Consider the following 19463-nt stretch of genomic DNA (forward strand, 5'->3'; position numbering starts at 1 on the left):
GAGTTTATCTATCATCTCCGTAACGCTTTCGCGATCACTAAATGATCCTGTAACGAAGCGCGCTGTTCTCTGTTGCATCTTCTCGATCTCTTCTATCAACCCTATCTGGTACGGATCCCACACTGCTGAGCAGCATTCAAGCAGTGAGCGAACAAGCGTACTGTAACCTACTTCCTTTGTTTTCTCGAGATCAGCAATAGATGTAGACCGGCTCCAAAGTCTAAAGAAAAATTTAGTATACATAGCATTTTATGACCTAATGTGCACCAATGTAAACTCATACCATGCCCTATCTCTCATTACAGACTATTCGAATTTCATACCAACGACTACTTAACTAAGAAGTATCACAATAATTATGGCCACTAACAAAAGGATAGGCAGTTCACCGCGAAGCTGACATATGAGGCTACAAGTAAAGAAAATATCAACAATTTCTTTCCACACAATTTCGGTAAAAGTGTTTGAGGAAAAATGCAGAGCAACTGGCGCGCGTGCTACACATTGCTGGTGGTATAGTACTGCGGCACTGACTGCCTGGTTAACCACCGACCTATGTGGGCACCTGTCGGGGCATATAGCTATGCTGGACAGCATAGCTAGTCCGCACCCGAGTTACGTACTGTCTTTGCGCTCCCACACTAAGACTCGATTAGCTACAGTTGGCGTCTTTGCTGCCGGCAAATGCCGCTGCTGAAGACAAGACAAGACCACCATCCCTCTCTCCCTTTGCGCGAAGGACCTGCTCATGATGTCATACAGAGCAGTTTCATTCGAGAAAGTTGATATTTACAGCAGTGTAAAATAATATGTGGATGACACCCAGTTATAAATTCTTTTCTTGAGTCATCAATTTTCTGACTGGTTTGACTTGGCCCGCCACGAATTCCTCTCCTGTGCCAACCTCTTTATCTCCGAGTAGCACTTGCAACCTACTCCCTCAGTTATTTGCTATATGTACTCCAATCTCTGTCTTCCTGTACAGTTTTTGCCCTCTACAGCTCCGTCTAGTACCATGGAAGTCAATCCCTCATGTCTTAACAGACGTCCTATCATCCTGTCCCTTCTCCCTGTCACTTTTCCACATATTCCTTTCCTCTCCGATTCTGTGCAGATCCTCCTCATTTCTTAACTTATCAGTCTACCTAATTTTGAACATTCGTCTGTAGCACCACATCTCAAATGCTTCTATTCTATTCCGTTCCGTTGTATCTACAGTCCATGTTTCACTACCATACAATGCTGTACCCCAACGTACATTCTCAGAAATATCTTCCTCAAATTAAGGCCTATGTTTGATGCCAGTAGATTTCTCTTGGCCAGGAATGCCATTTTCGCCATTACCAGTCTTCTTTCTATGTCCTCCTTGCTCCATCCGTCATTGGTTTTTTCGCCGCCGAGGTAGTAGAATTCCTTAACTTCATCTACTTTGTGACCATCAAACCTGATGTTAAGTTTCTCCCTGTCCTCATTTCTGCTATTTATCATTACATTCGCCTTTCTATAATTTCATTCCATATTCTGTACCCATTAGACTGTTTATCCCATTCTGCAGGGCATGTAATCCTCCTTCACTTTCACTGAGGATAGCAATGTCACAAGCCAGTCGTGTCATTGATATCCTTTCACTTTGATTTCAATTCCTCTCCTGAACCTTTCTTTTATTTCCATCATTGCTTTTTCGATGCACAGATTGAACATTAGGGGCGAAAGACCACACACTTTTTAATCCATGCATTTCGTTCTTGGTCGTCCACTCTTATTGTTCTCTCTTGGCTCTTGTACATACTGTATATTACCCGTTCTCTTGCTACAGCTTGCCCCTATTTTTATCAGAATTTCTATCATTTTTCACTATTTACATTGTCGAACGCTTTTTCCAGGTCTACAACTCCTATGAACTTGTCTTGATTTTTCTTCAAGATTGCTTCCATTAACAACACCAATGTCAGAATCGCCTCTCTCGTGCCGTTACCTTTCCTAAAGTCAAAGTGATTGTCATCTAATGCATCGTCACGTTTCTTCTCCATTCTTCTGTATATTATTCTTGTCAGTAACTTGGATGCATGTGTTGTTAAGCTGGTTATGCGATAATTCTCGTACTTGCCAGCTCTTGCGGTCTTCGGAATTGTGTGGAAGATATTTTTCCGAAAGTCAGATGGTATATCGCTAGACTCATACATTCTACACACCAACGTGAATACTCGGTTTCTTCCCACATCCCCCAATGATTTTAGAAATTTTAACGGAATGTTATCGGTCCCTTCCGCCTTATTTGATCTTAAGTCTCCCAAAGCTCTCTTAAATTCTGATTCTAATACTGCATCCCATACCTCTTCTAAATCGACTCCTATTTCTTCTTCAAACACATCAGTCAAATCTTCCCTGTCATAGAGTCCTTCATGTTCCCTTTCCATCTATCCGTTCGCTCCTCTGCAATTGACAGTAGAATTCCCATTACACTCTTAATGTTAGCACCCTTGGTTTTAATTTCAGTGAAGGTTGTTTCAAATTTCTTACATGCTGAGTCAGTCCTTCCGACAATCATTTCTTTTTCGATTTCTTCACATTTTTCATTCACCTATTTCGTTGTAGCTCCCCTGCACTTCCTATTTATTTCATTCCTCGGCGACTTGTATTTCTGTATTTCTGACTTTCCCTGATCATCATTCATAGATAAACTGATGTACTTTTTCTGTTACCATGGTTTCTTTACAGTTACCTTCTTAGTACCTGTATTTTTCTTTCCAACTTCTGTGATTGCCCCTTTTAGATATCCCATTCCTTTTCAACTGTATTGCCAATTGAGCCATTCCTTATTGCTGCATCAACAGCCTTAGAGAACTTCAAGTGTATCTCGTTATTTCTCAGTAGTTCCGTATGCCACTTCTTTGCGTATTGATTCGTCCTGACTAATCTCTTAAATTTCAGCCTACTTTTCATCACTGCTACTGTGTGATCTGAGTCTATATCAGCTCTTGGGTACACCGTACAATTCAGTATCTGATTTCGGAATTTATATCTTACTATGATGTAGTGTAACTGAAATATTTCCGTATCACACAGCCTTTCCCAAGTATACCTTCTCCTCTTGCGATTCTTGACAAGAGTATTCGCTATTACTAGCTGAAATTTATTACAGAACGCAAGTAGTCTTTCTCTGACTCCTGTTCCCAAGCCTAGAGTCTCCTGTAACCTTTTTCTCTACTCCTTCCCCGGCAGCTGCATTCCAGTCCCCCATGCCTATTACAGTTATATCTCCCTTTGTGTACTGTATTACCCTTTCAATAACCTCGTATACTTTCTCTGTCTCTTCATCTTGAGCTTGCGACATCGGCATGTTTACTGTCGATTTTGATAATAAGAATCCTGTCACTGAACTGTTCACAATAACACACTGTCTGCCCTACATTCCTAGTCATAACGAATTCTACTCCCGTTACACCACTTTCTACTGCTATTGATAACACCATTTACTCATCTGACCAGAAATCTTTGTCTTCTTTCCATTTCACTTCACTGACTCCTACTACATCTAGAATGAGGCTTTCCATTTCCCTTTTCAAATTTTCTAGCTTCCCTGCTACGTTCAAGCTTCTGACATTCCACGCCCCGACTCGTAGAACACTGTCCTTTCGTTGACTATTCAATCTTTTTCTCCTGGTCACCTCCACCGTGGCAGTCCCCTCCCAGAGATCCGAACGGTGGACTCTTCCGGAATCTTTTACCAACGGAAAGATCATCATGACACTTTTTCAATTGCAGTCCACATGTCCTGTAGATTAAATTTATGTCTCTCTGATGGATTAGTTTCCATTGCTTTCTGCACCCTCACGCCGTTGATCCTTGCCGATTCTTCCGCGTTAGGGGCAGTTTCGCACCCCAAAGAGTAAGTGAATGCCCTGAATCTCTGTCCGCTCCTCTGCTCTCTTTGACATGGCCGTTGGCAGAATGAGGGTGACTACTTATAACGGAAGTCAGGGCCGCCAATGTTAATTATTAACCAAGGTTTAAGCGGTGGCGGGCTTTGAACCTGGGACTGCATACTGTTTGGTTACTAGTCAAAGACTGCAGCCCTAGATCACAGGTGCACAGGGATTTTCTAGAGAGCCCTTCCTCACATTTGATCAGAAGGAAATAGAATTATGATATCTTAAATGGTTCCAGAGGTAAACCGCTTGGGTAGGACTGTGCGCTATCAATCTTATACAATGATGCAACCCAAGTTGGACGAAAACACTTATTTTCCCTAGCTAATTTGCTACACACCTAGCTAAAAGAAAACTAATGTTAGAACTTTATTTATTCATAAAATTACAGGTTGTTCAGCAGTGTGCAGATGTGGTGAAGATATTTTGAAGGAAAAGTTCTTTACTTGGGTCGACATCCTTGTGCCTGCATAATGTTCTGCAGAAGCGCTAATTTTGTCATCTGCGTTTTCTTAGCAGTAGGCACAGCTACTGAATTCAGCGCCGCTGATCCCGTTACAGGTAAATACATTAGTTTTTTATGTTATGTATGTCTTGGAATGATAGTGAATAACAATTTTATACCAAGTAATGAAATACATGTGCAGTTTTTCTTAGAGATAAGCACGATTTTCTTTTTCAGGATCCGATGGCGATGTCACTGTCTACCGTTTAAGAACTGACAGCCCGGGTAAGTATTTTTAGAGACATTTCATGGTTCCACTAATTCATTTGGCGTGAGCTAATTTACCTCATTGTGGTAGTCCCATTTCTTGATTTGATACCTGCTTTGAGTAACGGTGTCATCACGTGGTTATTATGAATGAACTCTATAACATGATTGAGTCTTAATGAAGAATTGTGCTTGGTGTTAGAGTGTATTAGTTGGAATGCCATTTATTTATCTCTAGCACACATGTTCTACAGTGCCTTACAGGTATCACTGTAGCATTTTTTCGAAACCTGGCAATACTTTTACGTCACCGATTTACGAATGTATAGCTAGCCGCAATGTTGTGCTCCACATTTTTCGTCATTTTTGTGAGGTTCTCGTATACTGCCGATGCAGTGGCACTAGTCCAAAAGGTGCCACGAAACCAGCTACGCACAAAATTTGTGCCCTTTGTCCTTGTGTTTACTTACACCTGCACTGAGCAGCCAAAATATTACGGCCACTGCTCTCCGCGTCGCAGGATGCCGGCTGGTGGCGTTGCGAACGCGTGGCGCGGTGACCATCCTGTGCAGGTGGAGCAGATGGGGACGGGGGGGGGGGGGGGGGTGGGGGGGGGGTGCCATAGCGAAGTCGTGTACTGCAAATGGGGAAATACACTGAGGTGGGCGAATCTGACGAAGGGCAGATTACTGTTACTCACAGCCTGAGAACGAGTATCCCGAAAATGGCGAAGCTGGTCGAATGTTCACGTGCTACTGTCGTTTGTGAGATCCCCTGCTGCCCCCACAGGACAGGACAGATAGTTTACTTTGCGGAAAGGGGCCAAAATGAGTGGCTGTCAGCTACACTGGAACGTACTACTTTATTTATTTGACAAACGTTACAAGAGTAAAGAAAACATTAAAATCAGAGCAAGCCAAACATTAATTTAAGAATCTAATTCCCAGCTAAATGCGCCATTCAATCTCACTTTCAACTTTAATTTAAAACCAGCTGAAGGCCAATCAGTTAAGACTCAAAAACAAAAATTTGAATTTTAATAGGGAGAAAGCCTCATCTTAAAACATTTCTCTAAATTAGGATGAAGTGCCAAACACTCTAACACCTTAAGCACAACTTCAATTTAAAATCGGCTAAAAGCCATACATAAACAACAACGAAGACAAATAAGAAAAGTCAGCACATCGAACGGCGCTCGCTTAGGTGAGACAGGCAGTCGGCCCAACAATACTCAATCCGGCGGCAACCCAAGCGACAGATAGTCAACGGACCAAGCGACAGGATAACTTCTGCTCCACCCGACCAGCACACAACAGGGCGTTCAATGGAACAACGCAGAAGGTATCGGCGCCCACAACGAATTACACATTCAGCTGTGAAACTACACTCCGTGCTGGACAGCCACAACACAACGAGGAAAATACACTGCCTGAATTTACGTCAACGGCTGAGGGCAGGTAACCAGAACGTTATCGGCCATGAATTTCGCCTCACACTCCGAGCGCGTTTGGACGCCGCCAGTGGCCCCGGCCAGACACGCGCCACGGAGACTTCCTCGCTGCTCCACCCCAACCGACCATCTGTCTGCACATGGCACAGCTGGAAACTATCAGCGCGAGGCCAAAGATAGTACAAGGGTGCGAATATCGATACACATTGCTGCTGCCACTCGTGGAGAGAGAGATTAACAGCATAATCGCGATAACCGTAGGAGACTAATCACAGAATAGCAACCAAGGTTCAATGCAAGCATAACACGAGCCAGCCACATCTCAGTCAGCATCTATGGAAAGACACAGAAAGACAGTAATACTACCACTACACGCTAGAGACAGTAATACTACCACTACACGCTAAATGGTCGGACGTCAACGACTCTTCACAGTATGTGCGGTTAGGAGGCTTGTGTGCTCTGCGAAGTAGGATAGATGGTGATCTGTTGCATCTCTGCCGAAAGAGCACAATGCTGGTGCACGTACAAGTATTTCGGAGTACACAGTTCATCGTAGAATGTTGAACATGGAATTCTTTGGCAGACCACCCCTAAGTGTTAACATGTTGACCCAATGACATCGTCAGTTTCAGTGACTGTGGGCACGGGACCAATCGGATTCGACTGTCAATCATTGGGATTTTGTGGGCTCTTTGGTCGAATCACAATTTTGCTGCAGTAGATCGATCGTCGTCTCCACAAAACGCCGTCATCGAGGTGAACGATGGCTCGAAAAGTGCAGTGCGGCACGGACATAGGCTGGTGGGGGCAGCAGTATGCTGTGAGTGAGATTCTACTGCGCTCGCTTGGGACCTGTGTTAATAAAGGAAGACACTCTGATGGCTGTGAACCATCTGCATCCCTTCACGTTTGCTGTCCTCCCTGATGGCGCTATCATCTATCAGCAGCATAGCTCTTCGTGTCTCAGAGTTTATTTGAGGAGCATTATAGTGAACAGACGTTGATGTCTCTGCGACCACAACTGGCCTGATGTAAACCTTATCAAAGCCATCTGGCCGGCCTTTTGTGGCCGAGTGGTTCTAGGCGCTACGGTTGCAGGTTCGAATTCTGCCTCGGGCATGGACATGTGTGATGTCCTTAGGTTAGTTAGGTTTAAGTAGTTCTAGACGACTGATGACCTCAGAAAAGTCCCATAGTGCTCAGAGCCATTTGAACCAAGCCCATCTGGGATCCTATCCGGCTCCATCACTGGTTACCCGAATCACCCGCCCATTATGTACCCATATTACATGACCTGTGCATAGACATCTAATGTCACATACCTCCACAAACCTACCAACTAACTTTCGGATCACTGACCTCAGAATCAGTGACATATTTCGTTCCAAAGACGGGCAAGCTAAGCAATCTCTGTTGGTCCGTCATGGCCACGCAACATTGGCTGATAAGTACTTTTCAATGTCAATAATCATCATCAACAACCGTATACATTGAGATATTTTATCTATTATGAAAGCAATCAGTTTCGGCAATTCATTTTTCCATCTTCAGGCCCCATAGGCTTTTATTCAAATAAACGAACTGATCTTATAGCGCCATAAAACACTGCATATCGTGAATTCCAATCGTTATACAAGTATTTCATATTGAGACATCACAGCAACTGAGATGGGCTCAGTTGCTGTCACGTGTTCGTACGAAGTATTTGTATAACGCTTTGGCAGCCCTGGGGGAACAGGATGAAGCATAGTACAGATCGTGGCACATGTTCCAACAAAGGATGGCTGTCGACTGGCTTCCGAAGTCGTACTTAGATGATTCGAGCGTCTGGTACAGGAAGTTGGGAAGACCAACCTCGCTCATGGAGATCTCCCCTCGTTCAGTGTCCACAAGCGGAAACCAGCTTTGGTGCTCAAAACCTCGACCACTCTTGAGCTACACCACTGCACGGAGCTGTGACTCGGTGTCTTCCACCAGAGGGAGGGATGAACTTGGTAAAAGGACACCTGCGGCTCACCTGGAAACACTTGTCAGGAATATTAGCAGCGCATTGTGATAGGCAATCGTTGCCAATTCTGGCTCGCGCTTTATAAAGAAATGAAGCTTCTTTTCTCCACGATTAAGCATTCACAAAGACCCCGTGTCTGAAATGGGGCTTAAGCCACACGTAACTTCTCAGTCTGTTCATTTCCCAGGATATCCATTTCTTAGGACTCACAAACCAAATAGACCAATATGAATGTTTTAGTTGGACCACTTCTTTCGCTTTGCGATAGATGGCGTTGTAATAGTCACAAACGTATAAGTACGTGGTATCACGTAACATTCCGCCAATGTGGACGGTGTTTGCTTCGTGATACATTACCCGTGTTAAAATGGACTGTTTACCAATTGCAGAAAAGGTAGATATCGGGTTGATGTATGACTATTGTGATCAAAATGCCCAACGGGCGTGTGCTATGTATGCTGCTCGGTATCCTAGACGACGTCATCCAAGTGTCCGGACCGTCGGCTGGATAGTTACGTTATTTAAGGAAACAGGAAGTGTCCAGTCTCATGTGAAACGTCAACCATGACCTGCAGCAAATGATGATGCCCAAGTAGGTGTTTTAGCTGCTGTCGCGGCTAATCCGCACATCAGTAGCTAACAAATTGCGCGAGAATCGGGAATCTCAAAAACGTCGTTGTTGAGAATGCTATATCAACATCAATTGCACCCGTACCATATTTATATGTGCAAGGAATCGCATGGCGACGACTTCGCACAATTCTGCCACTGAGCACAAGAGAAATTACGGAACGATGACAGATTTTTTGCACGCCTTCTATTTAGCGACGAAGCGTCATTCACCAATAGCGGTAACGTAAATCGGCATAATATGCACTATTGGGCAACGGAAAATCCACGATGGCTGCGACAAGTGGAACATCAGCGACCTTGTCGGGTTAATGTATGGTGCGGCATTATGGGAGGAAGGATAATTGGCCCCCATTTTATCGATGTCAATCTAAATGGTGCAATGTATGCTGATTTCCTACGTAATGTTCTACTGATGTTACTACAAGATGTTTCACTGCATGACAGAATGGCGATGTACATGCAACATGATGGATGTCCGGCACATAGCTCGCGTGCGGTTGAAGCGGTACTGAATAGCATATTTCATGACAGGTGGATTGGTCGTCGTAGCACTATACCATTGCCCTCACGTTCACCGGATCTGACGCTCCTGGATTTCTTTCTCTGGGGAAAGTTGAAGGAAATTTGCTATCGTGATCCACCGACAACGCCTGACAACATGCGTCAGCGCATTGTCAATGGATGTGCGAACATTACGGAAGGCGAACTACTCGCTGTTGAGAGGAATGTCGTTACACGTATTGCCAAACGCATTGAGGTTGGCGGACATCATTTTGAGCATTTATTGCATTAATGTGGTATTTACAGATTATTACACTGTAACAGCATGCGTTCTGAGAAATGATAAGTTCACAAAGGTACATGTATCACGTTGGAGCAACCGAAATAAAATGTTCAAACGTACCTACGTCCTGCATTTTAATCCAAAAACACCTTCCTGTTACCAACCGTTAGTCTAAAATTGTGAGCCATATGTTTGTGACTATTAAAGCGCCATCAATCTCAAAGCGAAAAAAGTGGTCCACCTAAAACATTCATACTTCTTTACGTACTAGACGAATATGTAATAAAAATGGGGGTTACTATTTAGAAAAAAAACGTAGTTGATACCCGTTTGACCATCTAGTGAGCCAACCATAGCGCCGTCTGGTTTGCCCCTTCAAGCTAGACAAGTCTCGTTCTGTGTCGTTTTTTCGTTCGACGCTTATTTCGTGAGATATTTGGCCCGGCCACGATCAATGGACCACCCTGTATATAATGCGGAGTGCACTCATACCTTGTGAAGCCAAATGAGGAGCTACTTGACTGACCACATGCATCTCCCTCCCCCCCCCCCCGCCCCCCGTGTCGGCATCCGGTGACTCCTATGGGCTGAGGATGACATGGCTGTCGGTCAGTACTCTTGGACTTTCAAAACCTGTTTGGGTGATGTTTGTTGTATATGTTGATCATCTTACTGTTCTCTACAGTTGTAAAGAATTGGTGTATAGACCATTGATAATGAACAGTAACAAAACCTTAATTTACAGATACTTTCAACGTTTGGTGTATGACATAAAAAAAATGAACGAGTTTCAAGTCGAAGGGACATCATTTGTGATTTTTATGAGTAATTAAAGTCTCATTATATTTTAATATGCGCTTTATTATGAAGTGTCAGCGCTCACATATGTGTATTGTGATCTGTAACATGAAGCCTTCAGTGATGGATACCTATGCCCCAGCTTCACCTCTGCATGAAGTGAAGATGTGCCAGGAACTATACGAAGCTGTGATTCCACATAACCTGTGGGTCCCCTGTCCCCAGTAGGATTACTGACTACTGGTGCAGGTTAAGGGCGTGCAAGTCACAGAGGTGGCGTCCAGCTGAAAGAACTGGCAAACACGCTTCTTTGTCATCAGTCTACTGACTGGTTTCATGCGGCCCGCCACGAATTCCTTTCCTGTGCTTTCATCTCACAGTAGCACTTGCAACCTACGTCCTCAATTATTTGCTTGACGTATTCCAATCTCTGTCTTCCTCTACAGTTTTTGCCCTCTACAGCTCCCTCTAGTACCATGGAAGTCATTCCCTCATGTTTTAGCAGATGTCCTATCACCCTGTCCCTTCTCCTTATCAGTGATTTCCACATATTCCTTTCCTCTCCAATTCTTCGTAGAACCTCCTCATTCCTTACCTTATCAGTCCACCTAATTTTCAACATTCGTCTATAGCACCACATCTCAAATGCTTCGATTCTCTCCTGTTCCGGTTATCCCACAGTCCATGTTTCACTACCATACAATGCTGTACTCCAGACGTACATCCTCAGAAATTTCTCCCTCAAATTACGGCCGGTATTTGATATTAGTAGACTTCTCTTCGCCGGAAACGCCTTTTTTGACACAGCGAGTCTGCTTTTGATGTCCTCCTTGCTCCGTCCGTCCTTGGTTATTTTACTGCCTAGGTAGCAGAACTTAACTTCAGTGACTTCGTGACCATCAATCCTGATGTTAAGTTTCTCGCTGTTCTCATTTCTACTACTTCTCATTACCTTCGTCTTTCTCCGATTTACTCTCAGACCATACTGTGTACTCATTAGACCATTCCATTTAGCAGATCATTTAATTCTTATTCACTTTCACTCAGGATAGCAATGTCATCAGCGAATCGTATCATTGATATCCTTCCACCTTGTATTTTAATTCCACTCCTGAACCTTTCTTTTATTTCCATTATTGCTTCCTCGATGTACAGATTGAAGAGTAGGGTACGGGCGAAAGGCTACAGCCTTGTCTTACACCCTTCTTAATACGAGCACTTCGTTCTTGATCGTCCACTCTTATTATTTCCTCTTGGTTGTTGTACATATTGTATATGACCCGTCTCTCCCTATAGCTTACGCCTACTTTTTTCAGAATCTCGAACAGCTTGCACCATTTTATATTGTCGTACGCTTTTTCCAGGTCGACTAATCCTATGAGAGTGTCTTGATTTTTCTTTATGCTTGCTTCCATTATTAGCCGTAACGTCAGAATTGCCTTTCTAGTCCCTTTACTTTTCCTATAGCCAAACTGATCGTCACCTAGCGCATTCTCAATTTCCTTTTCTATTCTTCTGTATATTATTCTTGTAAGCAGCTTCGATGCATGAGCTGTTAAGCTGATTGTGCTATAATTCTCGCATTTGTCAGCTCTTGCCGTCTTCGTAATTGTGTGGATGATTCTTTTATGAAAGCATATGGTATATCACCAGACTCATATATTCTACACACCAACGTGAATAGTCGTTTTGTTGCCACTTCCCCCAATGATTTTAGAAATTCTGATGGAATGTTATCTATCCCTTCTGCCTTATTTGACCGTAAGTCCTCCAAAGCTCTTTTAAATTCCGATTCTAATACTGGATCCCCTATCTCTTCTAAATCGACTCCTGTTTCTTCTTCTATCTCATCAGACAAATCTTCATCCTCATAGAGGCTTTCAATGTATTCTTTCCGCCTATTTGCTCTCTCCTCTGCATTTAACATCGGAATTCCCGTTGCACTCTTAATGTTACCACCGTTGCTTTTAATGTCACCAAAGGTTGTTTTGACTTTCCTGTATGCTGAGTCTGTCCTTCCGACAATCATATCTTATTCGATGTCTTCACATTTTTCCTGCAGCCATTTCGTCTTAGCTTTCCTGCACTTCCTATTTATTTCATTTCTCAGCGACTTGTATTTCTATATTCCTGATTTTCCCGGAACATGTTTGTACTTCCTCCTTTCATCAATCAACTGAAGTATTTCTTCTGTTACCCATGGTTTCTTCGCAGCTACCTTCTTTGTACCTATGTTTTCCTTCTCAACTTCTGTGGTGGCCCTTTTTAGAGATGTCCATTCCTCTTCAACTGTACTGCCTACTGCGCTATTCCTAATTGCTGTTTCTATAGCGTTAGAGAACTTCAAACGTATCTCGTCATTCCTTAGTACTTCCGTATCCCACTTCTTTGCGTATTGACTCTTCCTGACTAATGTCTTGAACTTCAGCCTACTCTTCATCACTACTATATTGTGATCTGAGTCTATATCTGCTCCTGGGTACGCCTTACAATCCAGTATCTGATTTCGGAATCTCTGTCTGACCATGGTGTAATCTAATTGAAATCTTCCAGTATCTCCCGGCCTTTTCCAAGTATACCTCCTCCTCTTGTGATTCTTGAACAGGGTATTCGCTATTACTAGCTGAAACTTGTTACAGAACTCAATTAGTCTTTCTCTTCTTTCATTCCTTATCCCAAGCCCATATTCTCCTGTAACCTTTTCTTCTACTCCTTCCACTACAACTGTATTCCAGTCACCCATGACTATTAGATTTTCGTCCCCCTTTACATACTGCATTACCCTTTCAATATCCTCATACACTTTCTCTATCTGTTCATCTTCAGCTTGCGACGTCGGCATGTATACCTGAACTATCGTTGTCGGTGTTGGTCTGCTGTCGATTCTGAGTAGAACAACCCGGTCACTGAACTGTTCACAGTAACACACCCTCTGCCCTACCTTCCTATTCATAACGAATCCTACACCTGTTATACCATTTTCTGCTGTTGTTGATATTACCCGATACTCATCTGACCAGAAATCCTTGTCTTCCTTCCAATCACTTCACTGACCCCTACTATATCTAGATTGAGCCTTTGCATTTCCCTTTTCAGATTTTCTAGTTTCCCTACAACGTTCAAGCTTCTGAAATTCCTCGCCCCGACTCGTAGAACGTTATCCTTTCGTTGATTATTCAATCTTTTTGTCAAGGTAACCTCCCGCTTGGCAGTCCCCTCCCGGAGATCCGAATGGGGGCTATTCCAGAATCTTTTGCCAATGGAGAGATCTGCACTGAAGCACCAGGGAAACTGGTATAGGTATCCGTATGGAAATACAGAGATATGTAAATAGGCAGTATACGGCGCTGCGGTCGGCAACGCCTGTATAAGACTACAAAGGTCTGGCGGAATTGCTAGTTCGGTTACGGCTGCTACAACAACAGCTTATCAAGATTTAAGTGAAATTGAACTTGGTGCTATAGTCGGTGCACGAGTGATGGGACAAGGCATCTCTGAGGGGGGTGGGGGGGGGAGGGGTTTCCCGAACTTCCATTTCACACCGCTGCTGCCGAGAAATGATCCTGCAAGAACGGGGCCAACGACGACTGCAGAGAATCTTTCAGCGTGACAGAAGTGTAATACGTCCCCAGATTGCTGCAGATTCCAACGCTGGGCCATCAACAAGTGTCAGCGTGGGACCATTCGACGAAACATCATCGATGTAAGCTTTCGCAGCAGAAACCGCACTTCGTGTGCCCTTGATTACTGCACGACATAAGGCTTTACGCCTCGTACGGGCCTGTCAACACCGACATTCGACTATTGATGATTCGAAACATGTTGCCTGATCGGACGAGTTTCGTTTAACATTGTATCGAGCGGATTGACGAGACAACCTCTTTAATCCTTGTACCCAGCATGTCACCAGGGGACTGTTCAAGCTGGTGGAGGCTCTGTAATGGTGTGGGGCGTGTGCAGTTGGAGAGATATGGGACCCGTGATACGTCTAGATGCGACTGTGACAGGTGACACGTACATAAGGATCCTGCCTAATCATCTGCATCCCTTCGTGTCCATTGTGCATTCCGACGGACTTGGGTAATTACAGCTGGACAGTGCGATATCCCACACGTCCAGAATTGCTACACAGAGGTTCCGCTGGCCACCCAACTCCCCATATATGAATAATATTGAGCATATGTTGAATGCCTTGCAACGTGATGTTCAGAAGAGATCACCACCCTTTCGTACTCTTACGGATTTGTGGGTAGCCGTGCAGTATTCATGGTGTCAATTCGCTCCAGCACTACTTCAGACATTAGTCGAGTCGATGCCGCATTGTGTTGTGGCACTTTTGTCTGCTCGTGGGCTCTACACGATATTAGGCATGTGTACCAGTTTCTTTAGCTGTTCAGTGCATTGTTGGCTTCTAATGAGATTCTAGTATTGATTGTTAACTCGAACTCCACAACTGGTACCGCCATATATAAAGGGTGAGCTCTAATTTTAAAAATTTATAACAGAATAAACGTTTGACATAATAAGTTACATTTGATGCTGTTACATAGGTTAGTGTTACTAGTTGTTGTGACCAATAGATGGCGCTGTCTATTAGGTCTGCTAGTTGCTGGCGAAATGGCGTCGAAGCAGGAGAAAGGGCAATGTGTGCTTTGGTTTCAAGAGACGAAATCGTCCATCAGTGCTCAGCATAAATTTCGAGCTTCTTATGGACGCACGCCTCCTGACGTTAAATCAAGAAAGCTTTGGAATGCAAAGTTTAGCGAAACAGGCAGCGCTGAAGATCGCTCTCGAAGTGGCAGACCTCCCCACCACCCCGCTCTCCAGACATTACACCCCTTGACTTATTTTTCTGGGGCTATATCAAGGACAGAGTCTTCGTCATACCAGTTTCTGACATCGACGAACTGAAGGCTAGGATACAAGCTGCTTTGGGTACTGTGACAGAACACATGTTACGAAACTCCTGGTGGTAACTGGAATACCGCCTCGACATTCTCCAAGCTACCAAGGGAACACACGTTTAGGTTCACTGACATATGTGACCTCAAAAAACCTAGTAGCACTAACCTATGTAACGGCATCAAATTTAAGTTATTACATCAAACGGTTATTCTGTAATAAATTGTTATAATCAGGGCAAGACTCTGTGCCGACCCTATATTTCATTGGGGCACTCATTTGCTAGTAGGTGGAGGTTGTCATGTAACTTTAATCCATGACTGGCGTAGCTTAAATTGATCGGTACACATAGATAGTAATGGTTTTCCTTCATGCCACGTGCATGCTCCATTTGCAACAGAGAATACAGTTGCATTCGGTTTCCACTCAGTCCTTTGTTGACCAGCTTGAGTGGTAATAGAAGACAGAAAAACGAAATCCGAACTTTTAAATTTCACGTACAAGAAATCGTTCACACAGGAGAATTGTACGAACATACCGTCATTTGAGTATGGATATAGACTCCTGTATAGACGGCATAGCTATAAGCATGTTTGGTACAGAGAAAGAGGTAAAAGATTTGAAAGCAAATAAATCACCACCTCCCGATGGAGTCCGAGTTAGATTATGCAATAAGTACTCTACGGTGTTGGCCCCGTACCTAGCTTGCATTTATCGTGAATCCCTCACGCAGCACAAAGTCTCAAACCACTGGAAAAGAGCGCAGGAGGGTAAAAGAAGGGAACCGCAAAATTAACGTCGATTTCCTGCAGAATCCTTTAACATATTTTCAGTTCGAGTACAATAAAGCTTCTTGAGACTGAGGAGCCCGTATCGACGAATCAGCGTGATTTCAGAAAGCCTCACTCGTGCGAAATTCAGCTTGTGCGTTTCTCACATGACATACTGCGAAATATGGACGAGGGGCAAGCCGGTTCCATATTTCTATATTTCCGGAAAACATTTGACGTGGTGCTCCGTTGCAGGCTGTTAACGAAGGTACGAGCGTATGGAAGTTCACACATACGTGGGTGGCTTGAAGACGTCTTAAGTAATAAAACCCAGTACATCATCATCGGAGGAAAAGGTTCTCCAGAGACAAGGGTATCGTCAGCAGTGACCCAGGGAAGTGTGACAGTACCGCTGTTGTTCTCTGCATACATACACTACTGGCCAATAAAATTGCTACACCAAGAAGAAATGCAGATGAAAAACGGGTATCCGTTGGACAAATGTATTATACTAGAACTAACATGTGATTACATTTTCTCGCAATTTGGGTGCATAGATCCTGAGAAATCAGTATCCAGAACAACCACTGTGCCAGTAATAACGCCCTTGATACGCCTGGGCATTGAGTCAAACAGGGCTCGGACGACGTGTGCAGGTACAGCTGCCCATGCAGCTTCAACACGATACCACAGTTCATCAAGAGTAGTGACTGCCGTATTGTGACGAGCCACCATTGACCAGACGTTTTCAGTTGGTGAGAGATCTGGAGAATGAACTGGTCAGGGCAGCAGTCGAACATTTTCTGTATCCAGAAAGGCCCGTACAGGACCTGCAACTTGCGGTCGTGCATTATCCTGATGAAATGTACCGTTTCGCAGGGATCGAATGAAGGGTAAAGCAACGGGTCGTAACACATCTGAATGTATCGTCCACTGTTCAAAGTGCCGTCAATGCGAACATGAGGTGACCGAGACGTGTAACCAATGGCACCCCATACCATCGAGCAAGGTGATACGCCAGAATGGCGATGACGACTACACGCTTCCAATGTGCGTAAGATGCCTGTCATCTCGACCGCTAGTGATATGAGTCCGTTGGGATCCAGCACTGCGTTCCGTATTACCCTCCTGAACCCACCGATTCCATATTCTGCTAACAGTCATTGGATCCCGACCAACGCGAGCAGAAATGTCGCGATACGATAAACCGTAATCGTGATAGGCTACAATCCGACTTTTATCAAAGTCGGAAACGTCATGGTACGCGTCTCTCCTCCTTACTCGAGGCATGAAGTATGAGAAATCGGTTGGAAACTTTCCTCACGTCAGGACGTTGTAGGTGTCGCCACCGGCGCCTACCTTGTGTGAATGCTCTGAAAAGCTTATCATTTGCATGTCACAGCATACTATTCGTGTCGGTTAAATTTCGCGTCTATCGCACGTCATATCCGTGGTGTAGCAATTTTAATGGCCAGTAGTGGAAATGATGGAAATGATTTAGCGGACAAGGTGGGCACCAATTTGCGGTTGTTTGCTAATGATGCCGTGGTCTACAGGAAGGTGCGAAGATGAATGACTTTAGGAAGATACAACTTAGAGAAAATTTCCAGTTGGTATGGCAGCTAGCTCTAAATGTGGAAAACTTAAGTTAATGTTGGTAAGTAGGAAGAAAATCCCGTACTGCTCAGTTACAGTATTACTAGTGTCCTGCTTGACACCGTCAAGTTGTTTAAATGTCTGGGCCTAACGTTGCAAAGTGATGTGAAATGGTGCAATCATGTGAGAAGTGTGGTAGGGAAGGTGGATGGTCGACTTCGGTTTATTGGGTGACTTTTAGGAAGGAGTGGTTCACCTGTAAAGGAGACCGCGTATGGGACGCTTGTGCGACCTATTCTTGAGTACTGCTCGAGTGTTTGGGATCCGTACCAGGTCAGACTGGAGGAACCACATCGAAGTAATTCAGAGGAGGGCTGCTAGATTCGTTGCCGGTAGATCTGAACAAAATGTAAGTGTTACGGAGATGCTTCGGAAACTCAAATGTCAATCGCTGGAGGGAAAGCGCCGTTGTTTTCGGGAAACCCTATTAATAAACTTTAGAGAGTCGGCATTTGAAGCTGGCTGCCGAACTACACTCCTGGAAATGGAAAAAAGAACACATTGACACCGGTGTGTCAGACCCACCATACTTGCTCCGGACACTGCGAGAGGGCTGTACAAGCAATGATCACACGCACGGCACAGCGGACACACCAGGAACCGCGGTGTTGGCCGTCGAATGGCGCTAGCTGCGCAGCATTTGTGCACCGCCGCCGTCAGTGTCAGCCAGTTTGCCGTGGCATACGGAGCTCCATCGCAGTCTTTAACACTGGTAGCATGCCGCGACAGCGTGGACGTGAACCGTATGTGCAGTTGACGGACTTTGAGCGAGGGCGTATTGTGCGCATGCGGGAGGCCGGGTGGACGTACCGCCGAATTGCTCAACACGTGGGGCGTGAGGTCTCCACAGTACATCGATGTTGTCGCCAGTGGTCGGCGGAAGGTGCACGTGCCCGTCGACCTGGGACCGGACCGCAGCGACGCACGGATGCACGCCAAGACCGTAGGATCCTACGCAGTGCCGTAGGGGACCGCACCGCCACTTCCCAGCAAATTAGGGACACTGTTGCTCCTGGGGTATCGGCGAGGACCATTCGGAACCGTCTCCATGAAGCTGGGCTACGGTCCCGCACACCGTTAGGCCGTCTTCCGCTCACGCCCCAACATCGTGCAGCCCGCCTCCAGTGGTGTCGCGACAGGCGTGAATGGAGGGACGAATGGAGACGTGTCGTCTTCAGCGATGAGAGTCGCTTCTGCCTTGGTGCCAATGATGGTCGTATGCGTGTTTGGCGCCGTGCAGGTGAGCGCCACAATCAGGACTGCATACGACCGAGGCACACAGGGCCAACACCCGGCATCATGGTGTGGGGAGCGATCTCCTACACTGGCCGTACACCAATGGTGATCGTCGAGGGGACACTGAATAGTGCATGGTACATCCAAACGGTCATCGAACCCATCGTTCTACCATTCCTAGACCGGCAAGGGAACTTGCTGTTCCAACAGGACAATGCACGTCCGCATGTATCCCGTGCCACCCAACGTGCTGTAGAAGGTGTAAGTCAACTACCCTGGCCAGCAAGATCTCCGGATCTGTCCCCCATTGAGCATGTTTGGGACTGGATGAAGCGTCGTCTCACGCGGTGTGCACGTCCAGCACGAACGCTGGTCCAACTGAGGCGCCAGGTGGAAATGGCATGGCAAGCCGTTCCACAGAACTACATCCAGCATCTCTACGATCGTCTCCATGGGAGAATAGCAGCCTGCATTGCTGCGAAAGGTGGATATACACTGTACTAGTGCCGACGTTGTGCATGCTTTGTTGCCTGTGTCTATGTGCCTGTGGTTCTGTCAGTGTGATCATGTGATGTATCTGAC

General features: G+C 45.1%; 1 protein-coding gene across 3 annotated transcripts in view; it reads left to right on the forward strand.

The window, feature by feature from the left end:
- Nucleotides 1-19463, forward strand: part of LOC124553634 — a 518253-nt gene that overhangs the window by 43015 nt on the left and 455775 nt on the right. For all 3 annotated transcript variants that reach the window (XM_047127501.1, XM_047127504.1, XM_047127503.1), the window contains exons 2-3: nucleotides 4321-4490; nucleotides 4612-4659. In XM_047127501.1, the coding sequence (XP_046983457.1) occupies nucleotides 4403-4490; nucleotides 4612-4659 (136 nt within the window). In that variant the 5' untranslated portion in view covers nucleotides 4321-4402. The remainder of the gene's footprint in view (nucleotides 1-4320; nucleotides 4491-4611; nucleotides 4660-19463) is intronic.

Source organism: Schistocerca americana, chromosome 11, assembly GCF_021461395.2.
Source record: "Schistocerca americana isolate TAMUIC-IGC-003095 chromosome 11, iqSchAmer2.1, whole genome shotgun sequence".
Lineage (NCBI taxonomy): Eukaryota > Metazoa > Arthropoda > Insecta > Orthoptera > Acrididae > Schistocerca > Schistocerca americana.